Source organism: Tribolium castaneum, chromosome 3 (assembly GCF_031307605.1).
Source record: "Tribolium castaneum strain GA2 chromosome 3, icTriCast1.1, whole genome shotgun sequence".
In the NCBI taxonomy this organism is placed as follows: domain Eukaryota; kingdom Metazoa; phylum Arthropoda; class Insecta; order Coleoptera; family Tenebrionidae; genus Tribolium; species Tribolium castaneum.
The window spans coordinates 13,695,973-13,723,724 of NC_087396.1; the positions used below are offsets into that span (position 1 = coordinate 13,695,973).

The 27,752-nt window shown below is 35.7% G+C and overlaps 1 protein-coding gene across 3 annotated transcripts in view; it reads right to left on the reverse strand.

Moving 5' to 3' along the window:
* The window catches only part of LOC664201 (uncharacterized), a 105,594-nt gene that overhangs the window by 23,914 nt on the left and 53,928 nt on the right, over positions 1–27,752 (reverse strand). For all 3 annotated transcript variants that reach the window (XM_015982190.2, XM_015982189.2, XM_015982191.2), the window contains one exon: positions 23,855–24,060. In XM_015982190.2, coding sequence (XP_015837676.1) covers positions 23,855–24,060 — 206 coding nt within the window. The remainder of the gene's footprint in view (positions 1–23,854; positions 24,061–27,752) is intronic.

A 27,752-nucleotide genomic window follows, 5' to 3' on the forward strand; every position in this document is an offset into this window, starting at 1 on the left:
GGAAATTTAAATAAAGAGCTGTTTTGAAGTCACTGTCGCGAACCGAGTCAGCATTAAACAGAGTACATTTTGGGAACCATTTACTTTATTGTTTTTAAAACGTCCCTTGCATTTAAACGTACATTTTAACTTCTCGATTGCTTTCCTATCAATGGTTTTAGTTAAACAAGCCCGTTCCATTTATTTGTACGGCCATCCATTTGTTTAACTTAGGAAAAATTTAGCCCTTAGCACTTGACCTACTATTTTCAGAGACAACATTCGTTGTATTGGTTCTCCTGTTATTTTTCCGATGTTGCTGTTTCGTATTTAGAAGTTTCAACAAACACACGACGACAATTCCAATTGCTGAGCTACATCCTCGTGCAAATTAATTACCTAATTAACAAAACTGTCGACAGGTTACTGATAAAATGACGAGCAAGACAACGATTTATCTTCGGCAAATAATACAATTAGGGCTCTAGCTGAGTTGTTATATTTCTACTTGACGGGGATGTATTTTAAACTGATTAGTAAACGTAAGCTTATTTCCAAATTCATTAGCCTTCTCGTAGATTGTGGCTGAAATAAAACATTGCAGCTACAAGGAAGCTGGGAGTTTTTTCCGTCTATATTTTACTTTAAGGAGCGGAGATAATTAAGACGTTAGTCGGTTACAAATCACGATTAAATTGTAATCGTTGGAGACGTCATTGTATCGTTAAAAAGTCGGCGGAATTTTAACTAGTCATTATCTTTTAAAAACTTGTGTAAACAAGCAATTAAAGTCTTATTATTACCAGATCTTGGATTCTAAACGTGTGCGGTAATTAACAACTTTACGGCCCGTTTTATGCCAGACATGGTTAATCATACCTGAAATAATCCTTAATTAAGTCTGTCGCAACATTTAAAAAATCCCAAAATCCTTTACAGTCGTGTAAATTATAACGCTGAAAGGCCTGAAGCGGTGTCGGAGAAACTGTCAACACGCTACCGAAAAATCGATACTGTTCTTGGAACTTTAAATGAAAAATTGTTGATTCTTGAAACACCAACCTACCGAAAGAATAGGAGTGCATTGTAGAGCAACTTTTCAGTATTTTCGAGTAAATTGAAATCGAAATTCGTTTGTCAGACTTGTATTTCTATAATTGCTTTAATTGTGCTCTTTCACTGAAAAGTTTGTTAGGTACTTCAAAGTTGAGTGTTACTCTCAGTAACAAAGATTTCGTCTGAAAGCTTCCATAACCGCAAAAAATAAGCGAAGCACATAAGTGGATGCAAGTATTGCGTTTCGCTTTGTTATAAACCGGTCCGTATTGCAACAGTACGTTTCAGTTATAATCCATTTAACTCCAGCAGACACTGTGCACGTGTAGTTATTACTGACAATATTGAATTCCCTCTTATGAAAACGAAATCAACTTTCATCTCACTCGGTACAATGTTAAAGCCACATAAAAGCCATCTTCTCTCGGGCAAATGTGCTACAAGATACACTCAAGAATGCGCACATGAACGCCGTTGTTATTACCATAATTTTGTTATTATGTCTGGAAAATATTCTTAAATAAACAGTTCAGGTAATGCCGACTTAATTGAGTATTTTGCAGCGACGCTCGTGCAGATATATTTTGGCTCAAACTGCCTTGTACTCAAAAGGCCTCCAACTATAAAAATTTTAATTTAAAAATACTTGAATGCTTATAGCTTATCTCAAATCTGTGAAATTGCAGCCACTTAGCGATTTTTTCTTTGCTCTTAAGAGGAAATTTTTAAGCGGGCAGATTTCTATCGCCAAGCAGGAAAAGTTTATCAGACTTTTTAGAAGTGCTTAAGATCAATCACAAAGCTGTCACGAGGGTTACATTAAAATTCATGAAAATTGTATACCAGGTTGTCAAGTTTTTGTTGCGTCTAAGGCCAGATAAATACCTTCATTCAATAATAGGGCCTCTACACCTTCGAAGAGTTTACGCAATCAAAAGTGTACAAAGTTGGCAGTTTTATTTTATTGCCAAGTAAAATAATTATTTAAGTACTGAGGTAGGATTAAAAAATGGTGGATGCGCCGGGTTATTGGTATTATTATAGCTATATTGCTGGATGTTAATACATTTTTTTTTACTAACTTTGCAAATTTTGCATCTTTGATTTAGTGATTGAGTTTCTGGTTAATGAACTAGGCACAATAGTGTTTCGAATTTTAATGAGGAATTAATTTCTATTTGGGATAGCTCTGGAACTACTAATGAATAGCACTGTTGGCGGATATTCCTAATGCGAGCTTAAAGTTTTGCGGTAAATTTGGGCGTTTTATCGGGCCTTTGTTTCGGCAAAATAAATCTCGGCAAATAGATATTTTTAAAATAAAACGAATTTGTCTGGGTGAAAAGGCAATGTTGTGTTCTAGTTTTCTTTTCAGCGGTCAGTGAACAGTTCAGGAGAACGTAATTCTCAGGAGATTGCCGCACGAATTATCAAGACACTTGTAAAAATACGAGCCGAGATTCCATCGAAAGTCTTTGTTGAATCTCTTGAGGTTTTAACCGCCAGGCAATCGAATAATATAATGCACATTGATGAAAAACGCTTGAAAAATTATTGCCGTGCAAATGGGAGGGAGGTGGTTTTTGCTACGCATTTTCGCGTTGAAATATTCGCGGACGTTTCGTAAAATTAATATAGTTGGTAGCATTGTGTTCCATTGTGTTGCCAACCTTCACGCTGAAAACGCAACAACAAATAAGTGTCTGCAACTACTGCGACCCTTGCAGTTAAATTACATTCGAGTTTATTCTGCATTTGCATAATAAAGTGGAGGTTACGCCATAACGGAAGCTTTTTTCTAAATTGTTCAGCGCGAATTAATTACGTCTAATTTGTAGTCCATAATTTTTGCCCGAAGGCGCCCATACGGGGTTCACTTCGTTGACGATAAACCTGTACATAATTAAACAAAACAATGGATATTAATTAAGCACTCGGCAGATAAGTGCACAGCGCGTGGAGTGTGCGCACTCAGGCTGGAATTATAGTCTAGTTACTCAATCATACACTCAAAAAGCCAGTCTCCGTTAAATAAACTCATAATTCACCCTCGACTTATTAACGGCGGGCTGTGGTGGCTTTCTTATTAGAGATAGATCGCTCCCTCTTTGTCATAGACACGTGTGGATTTACAATTGGATATATACTGTAGATTAGGCCCTCGAAAGTTAATGAGAGCTTTCTTTATCAGTGCATGTTGCCGAGCTCGTTAGTCCGATATAAAGGAAAGAGCTTTAATTGGATAAGTTAAGCTCTGTTGACGTAAACTTTAGCTTTCAAATGCTTGCTCGGTAGAAGGTCGTTATGGCAACCATCTTACATCTACGATTCTCGACTTGTAACGCCGCACTGATAACCCGCCAAAATGCCCATTTTAGATTTGTGCCCAACACTCTAATGAAGCAACAAAGCAGATTTGTGTCGATCCCAGTCGCTTTGATTTTGGATGAGGAGCGAAAATATGCGCTCCCGCCGGCTGTGTGATTTTAAAAGTCAACACAAAATGCCATTTCTTTAAAGGAATTTATTTATATTTCGCTTAAATGATGTATAAAGTGGGGAAATAAAGTTTTAATCGAGTGTAGTTTATTTGCGAAAAGTTTCCTCAAGTGACAAGTAAACATTTCGTACAGGTCACAGCACTTTAAGATGAAAAATATCATTTAAAACTTCATCTTTTATGAACACTGTCAACATGGAAAATGAGACAACACCACCAGCTTAAAAATGGAGTATTCTATATTTTTCTTGCAGTGTTCTCAAATTTAAAATGTTGCGTAAAACAGATTGTGAGAATATACACACTTGAATCTTGTAACTGCTGACAAACTTAATTGTTGTATAAATGAGAGTAGTTTCAAAAAACCTAATCTAAAATAAAAAATTACAAAAAATTACAATGGGTGGTTCAAACGTCTCAAATCATCTCTTGAATTAAAAGATGATTAAAATTGTTTCATTAATAATATGTGATAACAAGTCGTTAATTTTTTTTTAAATTATTTTTGATACAGATTCTAAAACGAACGATGTTTGAAAATTACTTTGAAAAAGTTGTTGGCATCATTGTGTAACTGACATTTAATTGTAATCAAACTCCAACTTGCCATTAATTTTTTTCTTGACATTGACCACATAAAAGAGCAACTTAATTTAAATTAATTTAATTTGTAATAAGTTAATTATGTAGTAATATTCAATCAAAGTGCATTGTCATTTATGAGCTAGGCACACAATGAATGATTTTTTTAAAGAAATATTTGCACAAAACAAGATACCAGATGATCATTTTTGATACTGAATTCTAAGAATATTTGACAAATTTGCAATGAATTGAAACGGATCACCTGGTATAAGCGACGTTTGTTTATTTTTGTTTAATTAAAAACAATAATAAATTATAGTAGTATTTTTTCAGAGAATTAATATTAATTATTTTTTATTAAATATGATATCTCTGTGTTTATTGGTTACTGAATCATCGTGTAAAAAGACACTTTTTGCATACTTACTCTTGCTGTGTAATTATTTGTAAGCTGCAATGTAGTGTTAAAATGTACAAAAAGTTTGTGTATTTTGTTGAAAAAACACATTAACAAATTGGTGTATTTCGAGTTGCGGTGCATGAAGATTAATGTCTCGGCTAATTAGGTAAAGAAGTACAGAAATACTACGTGTATGCCTGTTAAATATTAACAGTTGTTGCTTGGTATTGTAAAAATTAAGCAAAAGTACATTTACTAAAATTTAATCGGTTGTGCAAAAATGGTGGATGCGCCGGGACAATTTTTAAAACCCAGATAGAAACACTGTTTGTAGTTAATTTGGAGAAACATAAAAGTTGATTTGCATAATAGATCACCTGCTTAAACAATTTGTATAGTATATGTAATACACATATCCATAAGAGTACTTGCATTATTCATTGGCATTCTAAAGCAAGGCAATATTATTAATGTAAATAAATAGTCTTGCAAAAGAAATAGGAAACATACGTATGAAAGGGTTAGCGGCAGGCATGTATACTTGTTTTGAAAACAAAATAAATGCTAATTCTCATAAAGCGGATGAATGCAGTTTCAGTTTGAATAACTATTTAAAACACTGCCTAATTACTGTGGATAAAAGGTGCGAACTAATTTGCTGATAATTACCGCAGTTTTATTGTTCTACTTCGCAATAAATACAGTTTCGAATTAAAATCACTTTACAATAAACTGCAACCGTAGATATGTGATTAATACCAGTAAATCAGTGTACTATGAACGGCGTTCTCGAATAATTAGAGCCTCTGCCTTCGGGCCTGTTAAATTAGTGGCTTATGAGCGAGAATAGGTACATTCGGATGAGGCTTTTAACATATTAAGCGTAATCGTCTAATTAAAAATGTATTTGCCTGAAGTTCATTTGATAATCACTACCCCCAAACAATATCGTCAATTAGCCCAACTATGTGAAACACTTGACATTGCCCAGATGCAGTATTTGCAGGGTTCGTGCGTTAATTAGATTATTTTGATTCCTGAGTTTACATATTTGAAAGTGCACCAAATTTGTTTGCCGTGCACGGCAAATTAAGATTAGAAACCAAATCGTATTGGAATGAACACGAGCTAGGATTGATTAAACTAAATGCGGTTTGAGTGGGACTAAATCGAATCGGACATGGGCTTGACGGATCAGAAGATTTCTTGCAAGTTATATTGGGACCGTTAATCCCCTAGGAAGATATCGGCGCAAGGAGACTTTTACGCCGGAAAATAATAAATCGTATTGTTTTTAAATAGACACTACAGAACCACAAACAATTCGAATTCTTACGAGGGGCCTGATATTTTTTTTTAGAAATTATTTCACGATGTAGCTCGCTGACATTTTATAGAAATTGTATAGTCATTGTAGTCTGAATTCATTTTTCTTGGTTTTGGGGGAAATTGATTTACAATTTTAATTTTGCAACGATAAATTGGAAAACGCGCTCGTATTATTAGTTTCCACTTTATGAAATAATTACGTTTTTAATGCTGATAATTCTAACAGTTTCAAAATTAGGTCTTGAATTTTTAAAATATTCCGTTTGCATTCTATCTATTAAGTTATCACAACAAAAAGAGAAAAGGGATTACAGCCCATAAATTTAAAGTCGAAACTTTGCGAGGATAATGTATTAATATTCACTTTATAATGACACCTCCTGCCGTAGCTGTCGTAATTGTGCATTTTAAAATCTTGAAATATTTTTGAAGATCTCTTAATTTCGTATGAATGCTGGTTCTCTCCTTGTTGTGTCGGCGCTTAATAATGGATGAAAGCAGGATGGAGAGACCCGATGTAATCATAAATATACATGAACGAACGTCCCGTAGCGACACGTTCACACTTCAGAACTTCTCCGAGTTTCAGGTTTTATCTGAAAGTAGCTTTTTACGCCGTCTGAAAGTTAATGAAAGAACCCTTAGAAGACACAGTGGCCTGTTAAAATCTGAAAAATGTAAAACTTGTTCACGTACATTTAACATTCGCGCAACTAAAGTCATTTTTAATAAGTCCGGACTGCCACTTTTAACTTTCTTTCTTTGTTTTAAACTTAGTTAGCTTAATCTTAATGAAGAGGATTTCGTTACTTATGGTCTCGGCAAGCTGCTTTCCATTTAATATACAAGCTTTTAAGTACTCCACTTTACTCCGGCTAATAAAAATGTATTGAAATTTCCTTGCCGGGCGCGACTTAATTGCTGACGCGCAAAAGCTAATCTTTTATGTGCGATCTGTAATGCTCATTAGTGTCAAACCCGATTTCAATTTATTCACGACCAGGGAAATACATCATGCCATTTATTATTTCGCGAGAATAACTGCCGTTCAATTAGCCTCGGCTAGAGCCGAAGATAGTAAAAAGCAATTCGGCCGAGATTCCTTGAAATAAAATTAAGCAAAACATAACAGTAAAGGCGGGAAGGAAATCGAAGATCGGACAAAGGGGTAGAAGGAGACGCGAGAAAGACGCCGAAGACGGGCCTCCAGAGGATTGCAGCAATTGCGTGGTAATGGGGCATTTCGGTGGATCTGGACCCTATTAAAATCGCCCACCGACATTCGAGCCACTCACATTAGTTGCCATTAAATTCTAAATAAACAGAACGACTCTATCTTCATTTAGTTGCCGATGGCTGGACGTCTAGTGCCCCGGTAATTACCAGCGATTTTCACAAAAATGCAAAACGTTCATTTTCGTGTTAAATGGAAATTGTAACGGCGAAAATGGACCACAACGCAGTTTTGGCGGTGCTGTTTTATAAATGGGGACAGGATTGCCAACTGACAAATGTTGAATTTATCAGGAAAAATTAATGATCAATTTTAATTGCTGCTTTGTAATTTGTAACGCTACAATTGCTACTATCTATTTTAACTATTACCGACTCCAAATTTGCATTCTATTTGCCTGCAACTTACTTTCGTATGTGCATTAATTAATGACTCTTTATGAACCAATTTTGCATTTTGACGAGAATTCTATTTTGCAACAATTTCAAATTTAAACCGAAACTGAATCAAACGTTTATCATTTGCAACTCTATTATTTCCACGAGACGGGTCATGTTTTCTCTTTATTTGTGATTCTGTTTGGCACAACATTTTATTTATTGCAAAAAATAAAGGCATCGAAGACTTTAAAAAAATCCAATTATGGTATTTTTTGTGAAAGTTTGTCTAAAAAATGGTTTTATTAAATTTAGATTCAGTAGGAACTGGCGTTAAAAAATTCCTTTTGGCGGCGTGGTTTTTGTAATTAAAGTGAGTTAAAACTGGATCCGGACAATCCGTTGTTTGGAATGATAAAAACGGTGGACTCTTTTATAAAATAACTAGATATGAGCTTTGTTTGTTTTCATTTTGAATGATTGGAAAAGTATAAAACAGTTAATGAACAGAAAACTGTAAAACACGGAATGTTTGTTGGTGTTAATTGTTTTCATTTCTGACTGGCAATAATTTTTCAGACCGCGGAGCGAAATCCGTGTTCCCAAACACGCACTCCATGGTCACTTCACATGTTCGGAACATTTCAAAACACAGCACAAATAACCGAGTGGGATGTGCGCACTTTATCGTTTTTCCCATTCTTTTCTTTTATTCACTCTAACAGCGGCGAAGCCGAGAATTTTCTATTGGCAGAGCTGAAAAATAGAGCAGGACGTAGAGATCGCAGAGTTAGCAATAAATGTAGTTTTAAACGTAGCCCGCCCATAGCCGACCTGGGTTGGTCCAACAATAAAACCTTTGGCCATAATAGATGGGGCACACCATCCAAATAGCGAAGTAAAACGCGTATTTCACTACACACGGTCTTCCTTTTTTATTCATTGTGGATATACGGGCCGGCGAGGTCCATTCAACAAATGCAGGCATTCAGAACAAACCAACAACACCAGTTCTGAAAGCTTAAAGGTAAATACGAAATTTAAAAAGGACCGAGCTGTGCGTCATTCAACCATTACGCGAATAAATCCAGCAATTAAAATGCCTCTCTAATCTTGAACGATGCGGAGATGTAATTTAATTTCAGCGTGTAAGGAACAAATAATCTCCTTAGGTTTTTACTAGGAGTAATCCTTAAGACAAATATGAAACAATTCTTATTTATCCGGGGTGGAACAGTGAAGCTTTGCAGGAAACAGCATGGTCTGAGCCTGAGCTTTGGTAATCCCGCGGGCTTTGGCTTCGGCAGGTTTCGCTTTTATGTCATTTTGGAATTACCTCTACATCGATTTTTGGCTAGAAATTTTAAATAATTTTTTAAATTTATTACGACGTCTACACTGGATTACATGCTAACCTGGGAGTAATATCATAGTGCACTGTTTTGCGCAATAAAAAGAATACCAAAGCACTTCCTTACATTTGCTTCCAGGTTTGCTGAATGCACCTGAAATTTACTGAAAGCGCGCACAAGTAACAGCATACAATACAAATCTCCTACTTTGCTCCCCATTTTCAGATTGCATCAGAATATTCGAATATTAGACTTATAATATACAACCTGATAACCGAGCGCACCTACGTGCACATCAAAGCCATCAGATATTCTTTAATGACTAAAGCGGTTTATTGCGGCCTTGTGCACCCAAAAGAACCTTTTTCAACACCCATCCAGCTAATAACACGTATTTACGTGCTAGTTGTTTATAAACTAGCTAAAATAGCCAAATAGTTTATGGGTTTGGAGCTATTCAACTAATTAATAAACCAGCCAATGTCGTAGCATTTTGTTTGAAATAAATAATTGTGGAAACATTTAATAAGCTTGGAGTAATAACGCGATGAAACAGGCGCTTCCTAAAATAAATAATTTAGTTGGAAGACGAGTGAAATGCGCTTTTCTATGGGACTTTGTGGAGGAAATAAAGAGCGTTATTTTTGCTAGAAACACGTGCACTTAATCAAGCTGACGTGTATGACAGGTGTAATCCTCTTTTCCCTCCATCGCAAATCTGCAATACTAACAGCATTTCGCGTATTGATTCAGTTCCTATTATTTTGGATAGCGTATTTTGTAATTTGCTAGCAGCAGCAGCAGCGATGTGATTTTTTTCAGGCCATCAACTCCATCATTCCCCTTTTCTCTTTATTTTATTTCCGTATCATTTGAGTCGCATTCGAAGTCACCAATCTTACTTTACCTACATTTCTCATACAAATTTCAGGGTCGTTTGCCAGACTCGGAATCCGCGACGGTTCCTTTGTCTCGTAAAAAACGAATTATTTCGATATTTTTAAAGCCCCTTAACCTACTTGGGTTCCAAAATCTGGATTTTTTCTTTGTCTGAGGAAAGTTTCCGATGTAGGTATCTCCTCAAACAGATTATAACATCGATCTGGACGGATACCCAAGCCACACGACAGAGCACAGGAAATAAGGAGAGACCCGGAAGTTGGACTGACAGTCCACGGACAGTTCAGAGGTTAATAGAAGAGGGTCAGTGCCGGTCAGAGCGGGACAAATGAGAAGGCTGACAGGGCTCCAACATCTCACCTTGCCGAAACTATTCCTTTTCAACTCGCCAACCCTTCGTTGTTACTAAGTAGTCCCGTCCGTCTTCACTCGAATAAATTAGTACTGACCGGTTCCCTCCTTGAATTTTATACGTTTGGACACTGGTGCGCCAAAGCTGCATTGCAGGCGCCATATATTACAAGTGCACGTGCTTACAACACTATGAAGAAACTTTGCATTTAAATAGTTTCCTTCATAATTTTTGGTAAATAATGAATTCTTTAGTGTTTAATGTTTTTTTCATTTGGTCTACTTTTTCCCAACTTAAAAATTTCCATTTCACGTTTAAATAAATAATTCAGCATATAGAGGGTAAGTTTTAAGTGGTTATTGAAATTCAAGGATGAATCTGAGTACCTACACTAAAGTTGGCTTCTACAATAAAAGGTAAAGATGCTTACGAAACTTTTAAGTCATCTGCATATTTTGAGGGAATTATTTGGTGTTTGTGCTGGAATTAGTGTCGTTGACCAAAGCCGCAATTCGCATTATTACGCTGCATTGAGTCCTGATTTTGACACGGCTCTTATTTAATTAAATGTAATTTGAATGATTAAAATTATGAGTAATTAGAGCGTGCGTTGTGGTAAATAATAATTTAGCGTTTGGTGTGGCAGACGAAGTAATTTTTGGCTTGTGTGCTTTCCGAACTTATAAAAACATATAAAAACCCTCATAAAACTTTCTATCCCAAACGACCCTCTTTTCCGGGACTTCAAAGCTCTAGAATTTTACTATTGACTTGGAATATGCATCGAATCAAACAGTAAAAGCTTGGAATTCATATTTATACATCCCGTTCTTTATGTAAAATTTTGTCGCCGTCCATGATCGACGAAACTGCTAAATACGAGCGAGTGTGCGAGTTATGGAGCTCCTGGTGCATCTTCGCCGTTTCCAATTTCACAATTGACGCAGTTCTTTCAACCCAGCCGATATTTCTATTTGTGGATTGGTCTTTCAAATCTATTTGCTACAGTCTCTTCGTCTGTAATTCCACGGTTCAAATCTGCGCCAGCGATAAATCTCGCTTTATACGGCCTCAGGAGCAGCATAAGACGGTCCTTTCGAATGCTTCTTCTTTCGCCAGAAATGTCACTGATGTCGAAAATTCCCTTATTTAATATTGCACCCCTAACTTATTGAATTTCAAGCGGCTGCATAAAACCGCTAAATAAACCGAATCTCTGTAAGTTACTTATTCCACCGACAAAGGGTCGAAATTTCAAAGGGGCACCCCAATCACGTGTGTGTATCAAAGAATGAGCTCCTTTAACAACCAACTAAGTATTTCGCTGCATCCTTGCAAGGAAGCTCACGTTCGAGGCCGGTCAAGACGCTCACGGGGCAACAAAAAGGAAAGCTAAAGCAGATTAGAGTACGACTGTGTACAGACTCACAACTACCGTAATTATTCCGAAGAAACTAGTACGTTGCCGACCAAACGATTAAAAGATTATCTCAATGCCGGCTTATTTCTAATTATGATTTCAAACAGGCAAACAAATACTTTCAAAACTTGAAACATGTTTTGAAGCCAGACTTTGTGATTATCTTAGAAGATATTTTTTTTTGTTGTTCATGCTTTCTTTTTAATATCTGAATTTTATCGATTATAAACACTATTTTAAAGCACGTTTCTCATAGCAACGTGTTTTAAATTAAAATGTTCCAACAAAAAAAAATTTGCGAAACCCTTATGCGAAAACGCTTCAAGTTCTGGGGTGTCTTGGTATGCAGTTTTTTCCAACTACGTTTCAAATTTGACTATTATTTGAATTATGCATTTTAAAAACATTTTATTAGTCTTTTTGTAGTTTGGATTAGCAGAGCTTAATTTATCTAAACCAAAATGTATTACTAATTTAATTTTTACCTGATAGTAATCTATGCAACAAGTGGGATAAAGACATGATTATTGTGCACATGGGACACAAATTTGTAGGTCTATTACACCATCAGTGTTTGGTGTACACTGCATTTATTTAAAAAGAAATATTAGTTTCATAGCTGTGTTATATTTTAGTTTCATATCTTGACTTTGCACTCCCGGCAATTACACAAATATGCTAAAAGTTTTAATTCGAATATCTCAAAACTAAAATTTTGAATGTAAAGTATTATAATTTGCAGCTAACCTTTTCAGTTCAGTGCTGAAACGAGCACGGTTCTGAATTTAAAAGCTTTTGTCATGCTAATTGATATTTGTGTCGAAATTCTCTCTCCAAATTTCAGAAGGTAGCGTAAGGGATCACTATTTTCCCTTCCCGTCTCGTTTATGGCTTAATACAGTTTTAAACTTGCAGAAATAGAGAAATGAGCCCAATTTTTGTGTGAGAAAGTTTTTTTAATTATCCCTTGTCAAAACTCCGAATTCCGATGAAATGCCAAATTACTGGTGAATAATATTTGTTTTCATGTCGTTGTAGCCGGCTAGAGCTTGCAAAACTTTCTTCTTATTGAAAAAGTTCGATTTTTTTAAGAATACAATTTGCATTACTAACTGATCGTGAAAGTTAAAATTTAATAACTAGGAAACTTTTTAAAATATGCGTTTTTTGTGGCGAACGTCATGGAAATGAGGAACAAAATAGTAAGATTGATTTAATATAAGAGCGAGTCGAGTAATTCTCGTTGAATTGATTGAGAGCAATTGTATTACGGTCTACGACTTAGAGAATTTGTTAAAACTATTCGCCTCAAAAACTCAAACAACCTCCAAGTTTGTCAGATATTGGGGCAGTTAATAGACTGCAAGCGCAGGGATTCGTTTTCAATTGCCGTTTTCTTTGCATATAATTCGGTTACATGTGGAACTTTGATAAGGTACGTTGTATGTTACGAGTTGCAATAAACTTACACTTCAGTTAATTCAATTATCTGCTTTAACTTTGTTTCTGGAAGTATTTGACAGTACACCGTATGCCGTGCCATGAACTTGTGTAGACATAAATGGAATATTCAAGTACTTTCCGACTATAACACACATCCACTTACTGGCTTTTTCAGTCGGCTGGTTGCACCGTGAATTTATATAAAATAGCGCTTTTTCTGATTAATTTATATTCCCGTTGCAGAGCTTGCAATAAATCAAATTGAGTATAATTGATGTTGTTAAATTTATTTTTGTCTGGAAAAATGGAAATAATATTTTACCGGACAGCGGGGCTAGATAATCGCTTTGCTAGATCAGCCCCGATAGCTCTTACTTAAAAATTCATCTATTCTTGGCGTTAAATTTATCTCTTCAATGCTGATTCGATTGCCGTACGTGGCTGTAGATTGATTCGCTTTGATAGGATCTGGGGGAAATTGAAAATTGATACCTCAATAAGGATTTAATTTTATTAAAGTATTAAGTCGTTTATAAGCGGAAACTTAAATGATTTTTCGGAAAATTACGGATTCCGCCCTCTTCTTGTAAACGGTTCCCGGAAACATTTTTCACGTTTTTTAATAAATCTGCCAATAAATCTTAAACCTGTTGACGATAGTGGATTATTATAACAAATTGATTTTATGTATAAAACGGCCGCGTGCACTAAACAAATACGATTTATGGCCGTTATAAACAATTCGAAAATTTAATTAATCGGTATCTGATACAGGAAGTTATTTAATCCGTCCCGCGACTGTTTTGAACTTCAAACCTGGAATAACTTTGCCGGAATTACGCAACACATCGGTAGGTTACCAGAGTTGTCTTATTACACAGTCAGTCAATGTCATGTGAGAGTAAACTTGGAAAGTAATAAGACGGTGAGCGAAGTACGGAACATATTCTCCAGGCGTATTATAATTTTTCTACTTCAACATTGTAATAACGACACTGACGCTGTCTATGCCCTATCTTTAAAGATTATGTATTGGAAATCCATTTCCAGTTAATCTCAAAATAAAACCAAGTGTGGAATAGCTCCGTACTCTATTTCACGGAAGCTGTGCCAACATTCCTATAAAATCAAACACCCCAAGCACTTGCTGAAGCTTCAAGTATTTATTTACAATAGTAATACTACAAAAATCCGATTTTCCTTTTTCATTTTTTGTCCAACACAAGTGCAGCTATTGATTTGCTGATGTCTACATTAATTACAAACGTAATGGCGACAATATTGAAGCATGTTTATTCTAAAAATTGAAATTTGTGTGACTGTATTTGCGCTTTTTGGATTAGAGTGGACTAACAGGAATTTACGTTCCAGTGTCGCTCATGACGGATTATATTTTTCACAACAAAATTGTTTTAATGCGTGTCTGCAAATTACTGAAAACGTGAGGACATATTTGAATAATCTTATGTATGTAGACTATTGCAAACACTGCAGTTTATTTAAAATTACGATCGCGCATAATAAATTAATATTGTTTTATCGAGGTCTATCCCGGCGCATCCACCATTTTTGCAATGTCACCACAATCGACATTTTATTGCTACCAGTAACAAAAAACTCAATAATTAAAGAACATAGGTATGACATATCCGTCATAGATTTGAGGTAATACTAGCAGTCATGACTTTAGAGCAAAGCTAATTGTTCTTTGGCAAGTTGGAAGGAACAGGTTAACAGTTTAACAAAAGACCAATTAATCTATTAATTAAAGCAAGTAAACACTGATTTCAGTAAATGCCGAAAGTGAATGTGTGTTTGTAAGTTGGGAAATGGCGGATTTTATTATTATTTAAGTTTGTTGGGGAGTAAAAATACGCAAATGAATGTAGCTGAACGGTGTTTTAATAGACTTCAGAGTCTTGTTTGTAACCATTTGAATCTTAATCAAGTCGTAACGTTGTAGTGCGTCTAGTTTAATGTTAATTGGATAATAAAATGTAAAAAGCGGCGATTGTAATTTTTGTGGATGTAATCAGCGCACGGTTTAAAGAGATTTGCTTTAATTGTGTCATGTCTTGGTTGCGATATAATTTTTGACGAGGCATTCATTAAAATGTATTAATTACAAAAAAGTGACGATAATTAGGAAGTTGGTCTTTATTAGGAGTTCGTAAAGTTTAATTGAAGCGGAAAGCATAACGAAACAGCTTTGTGTCATTATTAAATCTTGACTGCAGCGGGGAAAGTTAAAGAGCAATCCTTCATGGTTGTCCGTTTGATTTCGCAGTATTGGACTGGTCGGAACGGAGGATAATGGCCTTTAAGAGCCCCGCACCTTATCTATGAATAGAAGGGAAAACGAGCAACTCGAAAATGCACCACAAATTCCGACGTATTCACGCTTCGGCAGGCGACCAAGTCCGCATGAATATAATTTTTCTTATAACTGAAATAAGTGCTGTCGAAAGGCTTCGGATATACACTTCGTTATACTTTCAACGTAACAAGCTCGTTATGCTGTTGTAAACTTATTTTTCCATTGAGTGATTCAATTATTGCCCCAATCAACAAAACATGTTCTTCTCTCGGAAGTTTTATTGATCACATCGCACCATTCGATATATAACAAAGAAACATCTATGAAAAGACAAATGACAAGCCGTAAAAATGGCGGCCAAACAAAACGCCGCCTGAAAATTGGCTGTCAATGCAACCGATTACTGAATAACAAACAAAATGTCAGTAGTTTATTACAGACGTTTATGTACGGTTTTTATTTACTGTCAGTCATTTATAACAAGTGAGGAAGCGTCCTTTCACCGAGAAAAATCTCGATTTTTCTTTGAGACGTCAGAAGTATAAACTGTCACATCCGGTGATGTATGTCTCCATTTATCGCCGGACATGCCAAGTGTCCCTTCGTTCGAAACTCCAAGGACGTAATTACTAATTTTATGAGTTTGGCTATGAGGCGAAATTGGACTAAAACAGCTGCATTAAAGTTGCAGATTGTTGCGCGATTACAGTTTAGACTTGGAAGGATTTACAAACTGTAACCGAAAATGTAATTTACTTTGGAAAAGTTGAAATGATTCCGGCAGTTTCCGTTAAAAAACTTTCGCGACTAATCTTTCAAATAAAATCGTCTTGTTGCTTTTTTCGCCCATGTGCCGCAAACGGCGTTTTACCTACACAAATTTAATCCCAATCTGCAGATTATCGTCTGCTCGCATTAAATGACAAAGTCCTTAAAGTAGATATCTTGCAGATATTATCCGACGCTGCTTGACTGTCAAACTCACTTTGTTAAATTGACAGGCGTGGGGAAAAGCGAACGAGGAGAGACGTCATAACAGGCCTCTTGCTCTTATGTGCTCGAAGGAAAATGATGACAACGCCGCCGGCGAATAAAGCACTCTCAGACTTAATAATGCACAAAATCATCTTAAAATATTTACTAGATTAAACTGGCGACAAAGACAAACACATGCTCGTGCCCCTCAACAAGTTTTTCTTAATATTTTGCGCGCAAACCCAACACCAAACCGATAAAATTTACGCAACCATAAACTGTGGGCCTTTTCAAATCAATAACACATGATCTTAGACCCGGAATAATGCAGCACTTTCACACGAGGCTGAAATTTTGATTCAACCTAGAGACTCTTGAAAATCCTTCTCTATTCAAACAAATAAATACTGGACAAAGGAGCTCAAATCTTGACTGTTGCTGCTCAAAAAATCACTCGAGACAATAATAATAATCACTTCCGCTGTATTACGATATCAAACATTCTTTGATATAAACTTACACGTAATAAATTCTATTGTTAAATCCTTTGACGTCTTCAGACAAACTTCAAGTGATGGTTCTTTATAACTTTGTCATGCATCAATAAAATGCCAATAAAACTGTTCATGTACTGCAAATACAACACTGTTGAGCGGTCTTACTGTAAAGCATCTTGCCTTTATGTGTTTCAGATTTTTGTTTAAACTAGAGTACGTTGAAAAAACGTCTTCTCAGTTCAATAATAGGCTTAAAAGCTGTTTGCCTAATATTTGGGTGAACTTATTTAACCGTGCTTGTGAACACTTTGTAGAACTCAAGTCGCCGAAATAATTAGGAAGATATAAAGCTTACAAATTAATGTAAGAACAATTTATGAAATTTTGCTTGTTATTAGGAAATACCAAATCAAGAGGTTGCTTGTTTAAAATATTTTAGTATGATCCAGCACGAAATTACGGAATTTACGAGGAATTAAAAGTTTTGCACAATATTGAATTCTTAAGTTATTGTGTAATAAACTTAACACGAAATTCCGCGAAGACCCAATAAAATCAAGTAATGTTTTTTCAGTCCCCAACACGTTTTGTTAAGGACTGGTGTTGCATATTATTTTGATGGCGGAATTAATGAAATATTCAAAAGCGTATAAACAAAATGCAAATGTATTCATGTATTGATGCACGAGTCTATAAATGAAAATATGTTTGTGTAATATAAATAAAAAAGGCAACTGATTTGTTGACGCTGGGGGAAAGTGGAGAATAAGGCCGCTTTTATCTTAGCATAATTAATATCGATACAGCGGGAGAAAAAAGCGTTAAAATGAAACACAAAAGTTGGCAAAAAGCTTGGAGGGATGACGAAACTTTAACAAGATATAAACCAGAATCCCTCTCGCTTAGCATTAATGGAAAAAAGCGAGACGTGCTATATGTAGGAGGTTTTCAGGAAGCAAAGATCAAATTAATTAATCTAAGTCACAAACACAGTCTGCGAAAAAGATAAATCAATCAAGCGAGTAAAAAAGTGTCCGTTGCGGTTTTCACAACTACACAACCTCTCTCTCCTATGTTTTAGTATTGAAGTGTAGGAGTGACGTCGTCTTATCCCGATGGGAATAAAGACTTTGCTCAGCAGAATTTATGAAACTGTTTTCAGACGAATTCCCGGCAAATAAACGGCTCAACCCCTTTACATCTGCTAAAAATAAACTTAAAAATCCCGAAAAATATTTATTGTTTAATTAATGGCAATTTGTCAGACGAGGAGCTTCGGAATGCAATGTAACTTGGCTATAAATAACTACAAAAGCTTGGGCTTATTGGGAGCATTTTGAGCGCGATAAATAGAAGCTTCCTCCCGGCGCGAATAAAGTAAAAGATTTCAACCGGTTTCAGTTTCAGGGTGGCCAAATAATCGCTGAAACTAATCGTATAAATCAAAATTTAATTTTCAAGCCATATACAATTATACAATGTGATAGAGTGGCAGTATCAGCGGCGTTAGGGGAGGATTGTGGGGTTGTAATCGCATAAAATACTGCTCTAGTGGTGCTGTAATAACCGATATCGGTGCACATCATGACGTTCTTTATTACTCCGCGTCTAATATATAATTCACCAATTTTATACTTGTGTTCTATTGGGTGAATATTATGTATGAGCTGCAACGATACACGCTGAAATATGTCGCGCTGATTACAAATAAAATCCGCGAAATTCCGTGTCTCTATGTATTACAAAACCACAGCGAAACGCTGCGGTTCTGAAATCGACTATTACATTAAACAAATTTATGCTTTAATCAATAATTACCGCCGCCGCCGGAGAATTATTTGATTATTTTTTCTATCGGCCTTGCGCTAAACTCGTTGCTCTGTTTGCAGCTAATTCCATTACGTCAAGAGTGGGTTTTTTCATTAAAAAAATTAATGGTACAGCTGCGTGCAGATGAAAGTGCACAACGCCACTGCAGTGACTACTCAGCATTAAAACGGATCAGAAAGGCTTAACGCAGTTCTATAACTTTTAAAAATATATTTTCATAATAATAGCTTCTCGTTTATTTTACTCACTCAAGGATATCTCCGTTGAGCGATTAAAATCCGGAAAGTTATGTGCTTTGATTCAGCATTATCTGTACATTTAATTCAGTTAATGGTATAGTTGATCTTCCGCCACAGACCGGCAACTGCATTTGATATATTCGCCTGGAATCTCGCACTGTTTGGTTATTTTCTGCGGCAGAGCCATGCAGAGAGAGAGTGTAATAAAAATCTCTATCCGCAATTGCAACATTCAATCTATAGACGTATATTTTATGGCAGCGCAACCGGATTACCGAGAAATATTGTTATTTCCATGTTGGTGCCAGTGCGTATAATATTTGCACTCGGTGCTGCCAACTTCGGCGATCCTTCAGTAGCTGCGGAAACAGGAAACCGTTTCTTATGCCACTGCAGTCTATAATAGCGAGAAATTGGTGCCAACGTTAAGGAATCTAAAATGGTCGGGTTTTGAGTTAGGGGATATAAATCATAGCGTTGTGAATATTTTTAGCCCAGTGACAAATTTATAACGTTTCGGTGCTTGATTTTATTTATTGTAAACTTAACCCGCGCTCCGGGTAATATCCGTATGAAATATTGGCTCAATCCCGGCCCTGGTCGGCACTGATGAAATCTGCAATATTGCGCAGTCAGCATTCATAGCTTTCGCAGAACAAGTCTACTTTTATCTATTTTTGGCCTTTTTGAATTGTCAAACGGACAGCTTTGTGCCGTATGGAGCTCGGACAAACAATTAGGGATCCGTCTATCATTAATTTTTATCACAAGGTGGCATATTGTGGAGCTGAGCTTTCCTACTACTACTAATAAAAAAATCAGTAATTATTCCGTTTTTGAGGACATTTAAATAATAATATAGCGTTGATTCGCAGTCTTTATGCAAAGAGAAAACCCAATATACGCACTCATTGTGTATTCGAGATAAATAACTATAACATTATTGACAGTTAATAATAACTGATCTAGATTTGTTTGCTTGCCGTTTACAATTTTGCTTTTGTACACATTTAATGCTTTATGCCGAAAAAGTTTGTTTAATTACCATTACGTGTTTTGGTTTACAATAGTGTGTGAATTTATTAAGAGAAAATTAAACGAGATTTTTTCATTTTTTGAATAGCCGAGAACCAAGTTGGATTTACTAGGACAATAGAATAGTACATTTACTGCTATTTTTTTCGTAGTGACTTAAGTAATTTAGACAATACGTTATTGTAATAAATAATTGCCTCCCTTAGTGTTCCAACACTGCCTAATTCTGTTTCCAACATTAAGTTAAACTACGTTGTGTACATTGTGTATTAATATCTGTTAGCAGATAGTGTTTGCTAAACACGACATTAAAATAAACATTATTCAGTAACTTGCAGGAAATGATTAACTGTTACAAGTTAACGCCTATTGATTTTATCAAGAGCTCAACATAGTTTTAGAAACCACCACTTTTTGATTGTACGGGGTAGATATGAAAACAATAATTAAAAGTGAAATAATACATTCCAGTCATCATAACAGAGTGATACGTGTGACATGCTTTGGTCAGTGTTTTATTGAAAAGTTTATAATGGAATTGTGAAGGTTTTATACCGTGTTCATTTCCCAACCATTGTTGGAAGTAAATATTTTGAGAATACTTTTGTCGATGGTTTCAAACAATTTTTAGCTCCCCAGTTTTTTGTGTACTCGTATCTGGATCGTTCAATTAAACAGGATTTGAGACGCGATCGCCTTGTATTTCTTTCAATAACGCATTAATAATTAATGTTGGGAGACGGATTTTGGCGTAGGGTTGTAATTTTTAATGCAAAGCGTTGCAGTGTGGAAAATTAATTAAGTTCTACAGTGCAGTTGTATGTAGTGCGCCGCCTTTAAAGCTCACTTTCAGCGACTTTGTCTTGGTATATTGTTCCCTGCAATTTACAAATTGACATCATTAACACGGCGGTAAACCAAACTGTCCTTGCGGATTCAGCGATAGAATTGCAGGAATAATACACCGAGGAAATTTCTTTTGTGAAAAAGGGATTTTATAGCTCAGCCTCTTGAAATAATTTTCGGTGGCTTAGGGATTGTTCGGATTCTTTATGCGGTAAAATACAATATTTCAGGTTTTTGGGGCAAGCGAGGCCATATATTTAAGGGCAATTTATCTCGACATAACAGAATAATTGATATGTGACCGAGAAATAATATATTGATTGAAGGATATCGCTGACAGGAGGCATGAGGCATGAGACCTGTGAGGATGCAGGAGTGCAAAAGGAGAGGCCATCAGTTTAGAGGGGTTTACCCGTCAAGTGTCAGGATATGACTGATGATAGTCGACAGCTCCCAGCAGGCTGAACGACATAAAGGACAACGGTAAACGGACTATTGTCATGTCTTTTATCCTTGACGAATTTAAGTCAAAATAAATGGCTCGTGCTTCACACAAAAGCCTTATTGATTTATATATCAGTGTATCGGTCGCAATTTTACAAGCAAAACCTGCTTTAATTGTTTCGTAATTGTTGAGACGTTAATTGATGTATTGCAAGCCGAGCCGAAATCCTAATTTCAGCCAAGATTTATTGGAGAAGCGGCCGCGTGGAATTTTATATTTCGCCCGTAATAATGTCAAATGTTAAACAAAGGCCGTCATTACATTCACATTAAGTGGCGCGTAATCTCCGAAAGTGTGTAAAGCTCAGCGCTTTTTATGAAAGTTAATTTAAAAGCGGGCCTCATAAAGGGTATGATTTGTGTATTCATAAATACAATAAGTAACGGAAGGGACAGGATAAAGTGTCCTTTTATAATGGCGGTAATCCACACACATATCCTGTTTGCATGTTTACACTGTCCCGAGGCTCTTCCATTCCACTCACTTACACACACTTTCTGACTCTTCGTCGAATCGATCTTCGGGGACGCGATCGTTCATAACAAAAATGAAACTTCAAAACCGGAGCAAATTAACATCGGCTCGAAAAGCAAAACCGGCAAAATACGGCCCATGCTATAAATTTCTCAAGGAAACCTGAAGGTGATAAACTAATGTTAACAGAGTGTGTTTTTTGCTCTGGCAGGTCCGCTGTAAAACTTTAATCTTTCAGTTTCCGGTGGATGGCGGCAACATATGTCGAGCCTGACGTTATGAAATAATTACACAATAAATCACTGCACTGGACGCAATAACAGGAGCTATTTTTAAATAACATTTCCGTGATTTTTGAAGCGTTTCTTGCGGCCGCTTTACCCCAAATTAATTTTTTTGCCGAATTAAGTGGAAAAGTATAAAACTCGGTAAAAAGGGGCCGCTGGATCAACTGTTGTCAAGGAAAAACTTGTAGCCACTTCAACTGTCAACTAAAACTCGAGTCTTTGCTTTTCTCTTCCCTAAATAAGCCCAGATTAAAGTAAAGTTGTGCGCTATCCATCTTGTTGTAATGTTGGAATGACATCTTGCCATTACAAATAAGAAAAAACGCTGTTTTTATTTGTTCTCCGCGATTTCGAAAGCATTTCACACAACGCCTATTTTATACAAATCTAGAAATGAAATTCGATTCGTCCCAGAAAGGATTGTTTGAAAATTTCATAGGAAGTCGTTTAAAATCAGGCTCTTGAAATAAATGTCATTTCACACACACACGCGCACGCTGCTAACCCGCCTCTTAAAGTATCAAATTTATAAGGAAATTCAAGGGCGAAACAATTTTTTACAAATATGTCACAGGACAGTTTTTTCCTTTGTTCGTCCATGCTTGGACACCGATTTATCAAGTTCAGAAGTGTCAACGAATTTTATTGTGTCTCCACGTTTCCCCGGGATCGTAAAGGAAATACTCATTTTTCGTAAAATTTCAACCTGATTTTTCACTTCTTATTTTAAGACAAGCTGCTCAACACGCTACAAGAAAGCGCCAACTTTTCAATTAAAGCTCGCCTGACATTTTGTAAATTCCGTTTATAAAATGCACTCATACAAATGCTAATCGCACATAAATCAAAGTTTCTCGTTGTTCCGAGACGACAACAATTTAAAAACTGGTACAAAGATGACGCGAAATGATAACACTCAATATGACCGAACTTAGTTGGACTAAAATTCTAAGCTTCCGATATCGCATTTCACCTCCACTTCTACGGGCCATGATAACTAGTTCGGAACTTCGTGGCATGTTTGCAACACAATTATAAATTTTATTTTCAACTGCGATACTTTTCGCAACTTCTGCGGGTTATTGTACAAGATATCGAATTGACTCAATGCTCCAAACAAACAACTTTGTACGTCTGCAATGAGATATTTGGCGCGTCATTTTATTAAGTGATTAATAACGTTAAAAAAACGTAATCACGGGCTGGAGCACCAACAAGAAAACGGTTTTCATCCAGGACAGAGCTGCGAAGAGTAGCGGAGATAATGTAAGACTCCAGTAACATGACAACACGTAATTTTAGGAGACATTCAATAAGACTGCTAATACCCAACTTATAAATAGACCAATGGATTTGCTCTCCGTTCTGTCTCGCACGGTCTCCTGATGAATGGATGCAATTACCAACAAAACGTCAAGTGCTCCATCTTTTTTGTTTTCTTTCCTTCTCCTCTTAGCCGTAGCCACAAGTTTTTTCCGTTTTTTGCTTTTTGCTGATTTGCTTTACTTTAATTTTAATTACAAATGGTAACACAGAAATGTTTTCGTGGCAATTTGTGTCATAGCATTGTCGCATATTTTGTAGATTTTTCCGGGCGTTTGATCGATTTCCTGCCCATTAAATCAGACAAATACAGGCGCTAATTACCGTCACTGAAATTACCGATGCGGTTTGACGTGGCAGTTTATTTATAAATGCGGAGATGCTGTGAAAAATTTAGTAGAGACGGAGCACATAAGATAAAATATGCATGGAATTTTAAGTCTCGCATTACAAATGACTCAAGTTTACCGAGATTGCTAATGCTATTACTTGCATCTGGCTCATCTCAATCTTGCTTTGGGATTGGATTATGCTCCACCTTGAAACGATGTGATTCGGCGTTTGTATGTTAATTAAAAATCGAGTGGGAATGTACTCACATCGACGTTGAGGTGCGACATGACGAAGACCCTCGAGGGCGGCGACTCCTTGGGCACGTACCTGTAGAACTCCGAGTCGTACCGGTACCACTTGATGGTATAGAGCGCCGCCGCCTCCAGGTCGTAATCGCAGGCCAGTGTCACGGAATCGCCGACTCTTACGGCTTCCGGCACTTTGATGTACATGTCCTTCAAGGCCCGCACGTCTGAAACAATGTATTTGTCCCATAAATACGCCAGGAAGACAATGGAATTGTTTTTTGAAACGCTACAATGTATCACTATTTATCGAGTTATTTGTTCTCCTTTTTAAACGCGTCCAATAAATTCCGGCGTAATTAAATTTAAGTGCACTTAAGAGATACAATCTCGTTGTAAATAAATGGTGACATAAACGGAAAACAAAGGGTTGAGGTCACAAGAACATGTTATATAAGTTTCTATTACACTTTAAGACATTATAAATTCCCCTCTTATCCGGTGACTGGATATCCGCCCCCGGAGACGCAAAGAACACGAACGTTTATAAGATTTTTTTTGTATTTTGTCCCATGCATTCCCTTAATAGTCTTTAAGGGACTTTGGTTTTATGTGTTATGCACGGAGAAATCAAGAAATGCTCGATAACTGTTCAATTATTTATTCTACGATTTTTTCAATAATTAAGGAGATACCCAATTTTTCTCATATTTTTTTCACACAAACATCAATAATTCCATGACATATCTTTAGCAATCTGGAGAAACACGCCTAAAGAAAAAATAAAGAAACCATTTATTAACAATGAAATTATACACTTGTATATTAAAATAAAGAGACCAAAGAGTCAAATGGGAAAATATTAGTTATCACTTTAAGGGTTCAAATTAAGTAGACAATTAGAGAAAATTTACGTTGCTAAAATTGATGCTTTAAATTTTAAAAATTTAATCAAGAAATACTTGATAACTGTTCCGTTATTTATTCTACGATTTTTTTAATAATTAAAGAGATACCCAATTTTTCTCATATATTTTTCATACAAACATGAATAATCCCATGACGTACCTTAGCATCAATCTGGAAAAACACATCTAAAGGAAGATTAAAGAAATTTATTAACCAAGGAATTATATTAAAGAGACCTAAGAGTTAAATAGAAAAATATTAGTTATCACCATAAAAAGGTGCAAATTATGTAGACAATTAGAGAAAATTTACCCTGCTGAAGTCATAATTCTCGCATTTTTTTTATTGATTTACAAAGAATAAATCAAGAAGTACTCGATGACTGTTCAATTATTTATTCTACAATTTTTTTAATAATTAAAGCGGTACAAAATTTTTCTAATACAAATATCATTAATTCCACGACGTATCTTTAAACACGCCCAAAATCTAGAAATAATTTATTAACAATTAAATTATACATTTATATATTAAATTAAAGAGACCGAAGAGTTAAATGAGAAAATAATAGTTATCACTATAAAAAGGTTTAAATTAAGTAGACAGTTAGAGAAAATTTACCCTGCTAAGGTCATAATTCTTGCGTTAAATTTAAAATGTTATATTACAAAATAAAGAATAACTTTCACCTAGTACTTAACAATGTTTTAAATAATATTTGAAGGTTTCGTGTATTCATGACTTTGTCGGGTAGTTACTTAACATAAAAGAAATTTATAGTTATAGTAAAACGAGTGCTTTGGCGAGAATTTAGTGAACCCGATATGGGCCCATACAAACGATAAAAATATAGAAAATGAATTTTAAAATTACACTAAAGTTAACATTGTTAAAATAGTGATGAATCTAAAACAGTTTGAGTTAGCAATTACTTATTGTATTTCAATTATCGCTAAGCTGTTCTAAACATGTATATTACAATTTTATGTAGTTAAAAACTTAACAAATAATACTTTAGTTATAAGTTATAAGCCCCACTTTTCAAAAAAGTTCGGGATTTTAATCTGCATAAAATGTAAAACAAATTGTTTTTGTGAATTTTTGGCAAATGTATTACAAACCAAATGAATCATTTTTATGACAAAAATTTATAGTAGTGCTATTTTAGAATCCCAAGAAATTTAGTGATTTATCAAACGTCGGTAGTAAAAATCCACTGAAAAATTTAATGAATATTTCTCATGAATCAAAATTTCTAAATTACGAGATATAAAATTGGATAAAAACTGGTTTCATTCATTCAATAATAAAGCCAAGCAAGGGAGCTTTAAGTGTCGATAGCAGGAAAGACTGCACGTGATTATGGAATGAATATTAAATAGCGTTAATGGTGTTAAAACCCGTCAGTTATTCAAGACCAATAACAGCATTAAAATGGTATTTGTTAAAGTTTTGCAATAATACCTACATGAAATGGAATGCCATTATCTCGATTCGTAATCCTCGTAATAATTAAAATGCACGGAATTGTGCCAGAATTAAAATAATGCAGTGATAAATATGAAGGGAAATTACATTTCTTGCGCAACAATACCATCCGAGCTGCTGGCAATAGAGTGCGAATTATCTAGCAGTGATTACAAGTGAACAACACATAAAACCCAGGTTTAATGACATTTTCGCAACAGCCTGCGCTACTATAAAGTATCTGTTAATTTCTAGACAGAAGCTTTGCAAAGACACGTTTGCTATCCTCTTTCACTTGCACTACATTTTAATGAATTCTTCAATTAAGCTCCGTCTTTTTGCTGAAGCACCCACCGTTCCCTTGGCTAATTATTTTATATGCAAGTGTTACTTTGCAACGAACGTCTACCCTCGCCCAAGTGTAAACAAAATTCTCGGCATTATTCTGCACTTACACAAACACGCACCTGAATAGTTTGTGTTAGATAACAACATTCCTCGAGATGATGTTAAATTCTTGCAAGATCAATATCCGCTCTGACATTCAGGTCCAGCTCCTTCCTTGCATGCAGGTTTCTCCGAATATTCCCAAACTATCCCCGAATTGTTTTAATCTATGTGACGAGCGAAGTAATTTTTCGCGGTGTAATTGGTGTTGATAAGCGTTTAAAATTTAATAGATGGAATGGCAAGGACCGTAAGTCTGATTAATTACTTTCGTGGTTAAGACCCGTTCTCTTAATGAAATTTCTTATAAATAATTTTGGTAAAAGTTATTTACTTGAGCTTCCCGCAAAAAGTCCAAAATCGAGCTTTGCTTTAACTCATTAAAGGCCAATCGACCTTTTAAGAGACAATTTAATCAGTGACCTGTTACACCCACCAGAAAACAAACAAAATTTCCATTCTATTTACCGCAAATCGCTTCCTTTATTGAAGGGTAACTCGTTTAGATGCTGATGAAATTTACTCCAACTAGCCGCAGTGTTCACTAAGGAACACATTTTTTAGTGCGCCAGTAGCCAGAAGGTGCAAAATGAAACGTCGAATTTCTTTTAGACTAATGGAAGGGCGGAGTCACCCGTTTTCATTATAAAATCAATTTGGCTTGTTTTTTATCTGATAATTAAATTTCGAGCCTCAGAAATTTGTCAGTCTTCTTCAACCATTCATTAAATATTCGCACCGAAGCAGAACGGTTTGAAAACCCTTTTCCCAGCCACATATTTGCACCCATTAATGCGGCCCAAAATTCTCACTTTCTTATAGCTTTTCACTAGTTTTATTTTTTTTTTCAAATCCGTAATTTGGATTTAAGAAGGAAACAGCAACAGTAACAATTCTTGAAAATGCGATTTGTTTGAATATTAGAGTGCCAGATTAAAGTACGGGGAAGGTGAATGAACATTTTTGCTAAATGGCGACATTATACAAGAAGATATTGCAGACATTACTAGCATGTCGTAGGCCAGACAATGTGCCTCGACAGGTAACACCTGTGCATAATGGCATTGGAGGACGCACAGCCTTATCGACATCGCTT